General features: G+C 37.2%; 1 protein-coding gene across 1 annotated transcript in view; it reads right to left on the reverse strand.

Annotated features, from left to right (window-relative positions):
* Positions 1 to 1,348: 1,348 nt before the first annotated feature.
* The window catches only part of LOC144448897 (tRNA (uracil-5-)-methyltransferase homolog A-like), a 54,632-nt gene continuing 47,654 nt past the window's right edge, over positions 1,349 to 8,326 (reverse strand). Inside the window, exons 16-17 of the mRNA XM_078139240.1 lie at positions 3,299 to 3,395; positions 1,349 to 2,847 (exon numbers count right to left, since the gene is read on the reverse strand). Coding sequence (XP_077995366.1) covers positions 2,499 to 2,847; positions 3,299 to 3,395 — 446 coding nt within the window. The 3' untranslated portion in view covers positions 1,349 to 2,498. The remainder of the gene's footprint in view (positions 2,848 to 3,298; positions 3,396 to 8,326) is intronic.

The raw sequence follows: 8,326 nt of genomic DNA on the forward strand, positions 1-8,326 counted from the left end.
CTGATCATGCAACAACACTTGTGAACCTAAATCAAACAGATTTAGATATGTTGTGTCTGCTTGCTGGACATGGAACATGCCTACAACAATAAAGGATGGGTCGGGTATGGGGGATTGTATCACAACGAAAATGGATATGCACATGTATGTCATAGAACACTGTCCTAATACAAACTTTGAATGAGATCTGTTCAAGCATGTCTGAGTTATGGCTTTGGACATGGAAAATTCACAAACAAAATGGCTGCCAGGCGGCCATATTGGATCGTATCACAACAACAATGAATATGCACATGTATATCATAGGACACTGTCCTAATGCCAACTTTGAATGAGATCAGTTCAAGCATGTCTGAGTTATGGCTTTGGACATGGAAAATTCACAAACAAAATGGCTGCCAGGCAGCCATATGGGATCGTATCACAACAACAATCAATATGCACATGTATGTCATAGAACACTGTCCTAATACCAACATTGAATGAGATCTGTTCAAGCATGTCTGAGTTATGGCTTTGGACATAGAAAAAATGAAAACAAAATGGCTGCCAGGCGGCCATATTGGATTGTATCACAACAACAATGAATATGCACATGTATGTCATAGGACACTGTCCTAATACCAACTTTGAATGAGATCTGTTCAAGCATGTCTGAGTTACGGCTTTGGACATGGAAAATTCGCAAACAAAATGGTTGCCAGGCAGCCATATTGGATTGTATCACGATGAAAATGGATATGCACATGTATGTCATAGAACACTGTCCTAATGCCAACTTTGAATGAGATCTGTTCAAGCATGTCTGAGTTATGGCTTTGGACATGGAAAATTCACAAACAAAATGGCTGCTCGGCGACCATATTGGATTGTATCATGGCAACAATGAATATGCACATGTATGTCATAGAACACTGTCCTATTACCAATTTTGAATGAGATCTGTTCAAGCATGTCTGAGTTATGGCTTTAGACAGGGAAAATTCACAAACAAAATGGCTGCTCGGTGGCCATATTGGATTGTATCAAGGCAACAAGGAATATGCACATGTATGTCATAGAACACTGTCCTAATACCAATTTTGAATGAGATCTGTTCAAGCATGTCTGAGTTATGGCTTTAGACAGGGAAAATTTGCAAACAAAATGGCTGCTCGGCGGCCATATTGGATCGTATCATGAAACAAATTGTATGCCATTGTATGTTGCCCCTGTACCAAGTTTGAAAAAAATCGGTCCAGGCATCTCCAAGAATGGCTGCGGACGGACGCACGGACAGACGGAACCCAATCCATAAGTCCCCGTCCCGGACTTCGTCCGGCGGGGACTAACAAACTACCGCTGTTCTGTTTGTTGCAAGGCTTGTACATAATCATTTATCTAGCTCTGTATCTCAGGATATAAATACACTCTCACATATTTATCAAGTGTAATAATCTATAATTTATACCCAAATCATGTGTGTGGTCAAAATATGGAAAATAGACCAAGCCTCGCCTAGCCTACAAAGAAAATTTCGCAACAATGTATCAATAATGGTGACCTATACATTGACCTCTATATAATTAGTGTACAGTGAGGGTGCGCCACTCAACAAAATCTTGACAATTTTCCCGTAGGGGATCACAAAAGCCGAGTGAAGTCGAGGATGGCAAGCTTTCCTGTGCTGAGAATAGGGGGCGTGGCAGGCATTTCAACAACATTTTTGAAAACTAACTTTCATTGGGACTTGACGAATCACAGATATAGAGCTAAATTTCTTGCATAAATCATGAAATTCCTTTCGGAAGGCATTCAGTTTAAATCTGGGGTACTACTTACGGTAAAAACATTAACATGTAATAAACTAGGAAGGGGTTTAGGAAACCTGTATCTTTAAATGCAACTTTTTCATGAGTCCTACCATGAGCTACATTGGAACACTTCTAGAATTATAATCACTCACATGTGAAACACTTCAGAACAGTTTCACATTTCAGGAGACCTCCATTTCATATCCTAAGTCGGGACAATTTTAGACCTCAAATTAAACCTGTTGAGGCTTTTTGATCTTGAAATGCCTCCAACATCATGCTACACACTTTAGGAATGGACATTCTGCAGAAAGATCCCTGTCTAATTGACTAGATCCCAACAGTGCCCTCCATGATATCATACCACAACCAAAAGTATGAATTCAATATATGACAAGTGACACATGTCAAAGGTTGTAATTTAGTTATAACATAAATACTGCTTTATCTTCTCTATACACTGTAGAGTGGAGGGTTTGGCAATGTCCATAAGTGTTCTCAGTTGTCAACAAGTACAAAACTTAAAGAGGAAATCATGCAAAATTCCTTCAACTATTCATGATTTTGAAAGGGTTCACTTCAAAAACCTGGAGATCTCATTACCCACAGTAACCTTTACCTTGACCCTTGCAGAAAATTTGTTTGGAGAGAGAATCTCTTCTACAAAACATTGTCAAAAGCACACAACCAAAGAGAAAATTCAGTTCAATCTCCTGCAACTGCATCAGTTGTATTGTCACCAGTACTACTGTCTAGGGTTTCAACAGTTTGGCCAACATCAGTTTTACTGTCACCAGTACTACCATCTAGGGTTTCACCAGTTTGGCCAACATCAGTGTCTCCTCGATCTGAATTCTCAGCTTTTCCACTCACTGTGGATGTTGTTGGCGTGGTTAATGTTGGACTAGAACTTCTCCTTTGTCTCTGTGGTCTTTCTCTTTCAAACAGAATAATCAGCTCACACAGTTTGGTGTGAGGAAACAGGTCTACTGGTACAGCATTGGTTGGTTTAAATGGTTCTCCCTTCATCCTGTTAGATGGTGGTCTACATAGACTACAGGAATAAAACTTTAAGTTAGGATGGTTGATACTTAGCATTGCACTGTAAACACACACACACACACACACGCACGCACACACAGACACACAGACACACACACACACGCACACACAGACACACAGACACACACACACACACAGACACACACACACACAGACACACACACACACACACACACACACACACACACACACACACACACACACACACTGATAAACTGGATTAACATAATGACAGTCCAAGAAAATGAACTGAAACCTATCAACGTCTTAATAATATTTCTGCAAAACTTAATATTTGCCATTGTCACATTACCGGCCAACTCTGACTGATTGACCAATTATTTAGGTGACCATTTTTCTACAAGAAATAGGGGTTACGTGGGTCTAAAATAACCTGTTAGCTACACAGATAAGAATTGATGTCATGGGTATGACTGACTTACTCTATAAAATTGGCTTCAGCTGATCGTGGACTACAGGAAACATACACAAGTCTATTCAGAAAAGGACATCCTCTTATAGCTCGGATTACTTTGGGATCTGTGAATAACAACACCAATAGCAATATTATGTAAATCTTTATACAAATCTTTTTTTGTTTGTTTTTCCTGTTAGTTGTACAGCACGTTGTGATTATTTTTATTATAATCTACTTTATAAGAAATAAAGATTAAGCTTCCCTACACCAGATTTCAGATACCCACTTGACTGCATATATTAAAAGGATTCTATACACCAGGTTTCAGATACCCACTTGACTGCATATATTAAAAGGATTCTATACACCAGATATCAGATACCCACTTGACTGCATTTATTAAAAGGATTCTATACACCAGATATCAGATACCCACTTGACTGCATATATTAAAAGGATTCTATACACCAGATATCAAATACCCACTTGACTGCATTTATTAAAAGGATTCTATACACCAGATATCAGATACCCACTTGACTGCATATATTAAAAGGATTCTATACACCAGATATCAAATACCCACTTGACTGCATTTATTAAAAGGATTCTATACACCAGGTTTCAGATACCCACTTGACTGCATATATTAAAAGGATTCTATACACCAGGTTTCAGATACCCACTTGACTGCATATATTAAAAGGATTCTATACACCAGATATCAGATACCCACTTGACTGCATTTATTAAAAGGATTCTATACACCAGATATCAGATACCCACTTGACTGCATATATTAAAAGGATTCTATACACCAGATATCAAATACCCACTTGACTGCATTTATTAAAAGGATTCTATACACCAGATATCAGATACCCACTTGACTGCATTTATTAAAAGGATTCTATACACCAGATTTCAGATACCCACTTGACTGCATATATTAAAAGGATTCTATACACCAGATATCAGATACCCACTTGACTGCATTTATTAAAAGGATTCTATACACCAGATTTCAGATACCCACTTGACTGCATTTATTAAAAGGATTCTATACACCAGATATCAGATACCCACTTGACTGCATTTATTAAAAGGATTCTATACACCAGATATCAGATACCCACTTGACTGCATTTATTAAAAGGATTCTATACACCAGATTTCAGATACCCACTTGACTGCATATATTAAAAGGATTCTATACACTAGATATCAGATACCCACTTGACTGCATTTATTAAAAGGATTCTATACACCAGATTTCAGATACCCACTTGACTGCATATATTAAAAGGATGCTATACACCAGGTTTCAGATACCCACTTGACTGTATTTATTAAAAGGATTCTATACACCAGGTTTCAGATACCCACTTGACTGCATTTATTAAAAGGATTCTATACACCAGATTTCAGATACCCACTTGACTACATTTATTAAAAGGATTCTATACACCAGGTTTCAGATACCCACTTGACTGCATATATTAAAAGGATTCTATACACCAGATATCAGATACCCACTTGACTGTATTTATTAAAAGGATTCTATACACCAGATATCAGATACCCACTCGACTGCATTTATTAAAAGGATTCTATACACCAGATTTCAGATACCCACTTGACTGCATATATTAAAAGGATTCTATACACCAGGTTTCAGATACCCACTTGACTGCATATATTAAAAGGATTCTATACACCAGGTTTCAGATACCCACTTGACTGCATTTATTAAAAGGATGCTATACACCAGATTTCAGATACTCACTTGACTGCATTTATAAAAAGGATTCTGCAACCAGATTTTAGATACCCACTTGACTGCATTTATTAAAAGGATTCTATACACCAGATTTCAGATACCCACTTGACTGCATATATTAAAAGGATTCTATACACCAGATATCACATACCCACTTGGCTGCCTTTATAAATGGATTCTATATGCCAGATTTCAGATATCAGATACCCACTTTACTGCATTTATTAAAAGGATTCTATACACCAGGTTTCAGATACCCACTTGACTGCATTTATTAAAAGGATTCTATACACCAGATTTCAGATACCCACTTGACTGCATATCTTAAAAGGATTCTATACACCAGATATCAGATACCCACTTGACTGCATATATTAAAAGGATTCTATACACCAGATATCACATACCCACTTGGCTGCCTTTATAAATGGATTCTATATGCAAGATTTCAGATACCCACTTGACTGCATATATTAAAAGGATTCTATACCCCAGATTTCACATACCCACTTGGTTGCCTTTATAAATGGATTCTATATGCCAGATTTCAGATACCCACTTGACTACATTTATAAAAGGATTCTATATACCAGATTTCAGATACCCACTTGACTACATTTATAAAAGGATTCTATACACCAGATTTCAGATACCCACTTGACTGCATTTATAAAAGGATTCTATACACCAGATTTCAGATACCCACTTGACTGCATATATTAAAAGGATTCTATACACCAGGTTTCAGATACCCACTTGACTGCATTTATAAAAGGATTCTATACACCAGATTTCAGATACCCACTTGACTGCATATATTAAAAGGATTCTATACACCAGGTTTCAGATACCCACTTGACTACATTTATTAAAAGGATGCTATACACCAGATATCAGATACCCACTTGACTGCATTTATAAAAGGATTCAATACACCAGATTTCAGATACCCACATGGCTTCATTTATTAAAAGGATTCTATATGCCAGATTTCAGATACCCACTTGGCTGCATTTATAAATGGATTCTATACACATTTCAGATACCCACATGACTGCATGTATAAAAGGATTCTATATGCCAGATTTCAGCTACCCACTGACTGCATTTATAAAAGGAGAGTCCTGACACGATACAATGGATTACAGAAATCAAGATTAAAATTGTTGTCATGGATACCAACTGTATGGCTAAAAATGGAGCAGCAGTTTACAAAATTAATGTAATTCCCTTATAAGTATTATACACCATTGAACACAAAAAGTCGAATTATTTCAATACCTAGAAAGGGATATTTCCAAAGCATAATGTAAATTAATCTTCCAAATGATGCCCCAAGTAGAATATGATGCATTTGACTGAACATTCTCAATGGTTGCAATCAGCCACAGATATTATTCCCCAAATTTTTCTTTGTTCAGAAAATACAACTTACTGAGTACAGGGCACCTTGTGATTATGAGTTGAAAGACTTGTAATGGCAAAACTTATTTAGGTCCGACAAACATAATTACATGAAATTAGGAAAATAGTATACATTTTGAACTCATATTTTAACAACTGCAGAACAAATCACATACATGTAGGTGTGCACTGTTATAACACAGAATTACCAGGGCATAAATTCCAACTTCTTGTTTAGTTTTAAAGGTGTTCAGCTTGGCTCCCATATATTAAAGGTGCATGACAATTTTGAATCTGCAGCTCCATATCCTTGTAAAAATAGTTTAGACAAAACTAAAGATTATCGGTAGTAGAAGTACTACATACATAAACCAACCCTTGGTGGATCTAGTATACCAACTAACTAAAGAGTAGAAGTACTACATATGTAAACCAGCCCTTGGTGGATCTAGTATACCAACTAACTAAAGAGTAGAAGTACTACATATGTAAACCAGCCCTTGGTGGATCTAGTATACAAACTAACTAAAGAGTAGAAGTACTACATACATGTATGTAAACCAGCCCTTGGTGGATCTAGTATACCAACTAACTAAAGAGTAGAAGTACTACATACGTAAACCAGCCCTTGGTGGATCTAGTATACCAACTAACTAAAGAGTAGAAGTACTACATATGTAAACAAGTCATTGAGAATGACTATGATTGTTTTTTAAGGAATTATCACTACTCTGATCACACAACAACACTTGTGAACCTAAATCAAACAGACTTAGATATGTTGTGTCTGCTTGTTGGACATGGAACATGCCTACAACAATAAAGGATGGGTCGGGTATGGGGGATCGTATCATGAAGAAAATGGATATGCACATGGATGTCATAGAACACTGTCCTAATACAAACTTTGAATGAGATCTGTTCAAGCATGTCTGAGTTATGTCTTTGGACAAGGAAAAATCGCAAACAAAATGGCTGCCAGGCAGGCATATTGGATCGTATCACAACAACAATGAATATGCACATGTATGTCATAGAACACTGTCCCAATAACAACTTTGAATGAGATCTGTTCAAGCATGTCTGAGTTATGGCTTTGGACATGGAAAATTCACAAACAAAATGGCTGCTAGGCGGCCATATCGGATCGTATCATGACAAGAAATGGATATGCACATGTATGTCATAGAACACTGTCCTAATACCAACTTTGAATGAGATCTGTTCAAGCATGTCTGAGTTATGGCTTTGGACATGGAAAATTCGCAAACAAAATGGCTGCTCGGCGGCCATATCGGATCGTATCATGACAACAAATGGATATGCACATGTATGTCATAGAACACTGTCCTAATACCAACTTTGAATGAGATCTGTTCAAGCATGTCTGAGTTATGGCTTTGGACATAGAAAAATCGCAAACAAAATGGCTGCCAGGCGGCCATATTGGATCGTATCACAACAACAATGAATATGCACATGTATGTCATAAAACACTGTCCTAATACCAACTTTGAATGAGATCTGTTCAAGCATGTCTGAGTTATGGCTTTGGACATGGAAAATTCGCAAACAAAATGGCTGCCAGGTGGCCATATTGGATCGTATCACGATGAAAATGGATATGCACATGTATGTCATACAACACTGTCCTAATACCAACTTTGAATGAGATCTGTTCAAGCATGTCTGAGTTATGGCTTTGGACATGGAAAATTCGCAAACAAAATGGCTGCCAGGTGGCCATATTGGATTGTATCACGATGAAAATGGATATGCACATGTATGTCATACAACACTGTCCTAATACCAACTTTGAATCAGATCTGTTCAAGCATGTCTGAGTTATGGCTTTGGACATGGAAAATT

Source organism: Glandiceps talaboti, chromosome 18 (assembly GCF_964340395.1).
Source record: "Glandiceps talaboti chromosome 18, keGlaTala1.1, whole genome shotgun sequence".
In the NCBI taxonomy this organism is placed as follows: domain Eukaryota; kingdom Metazoa; phylum Hemichordata; class Enteropneusta; family Spengelidae; genus Glandiceps; species Glandiceps talaboti.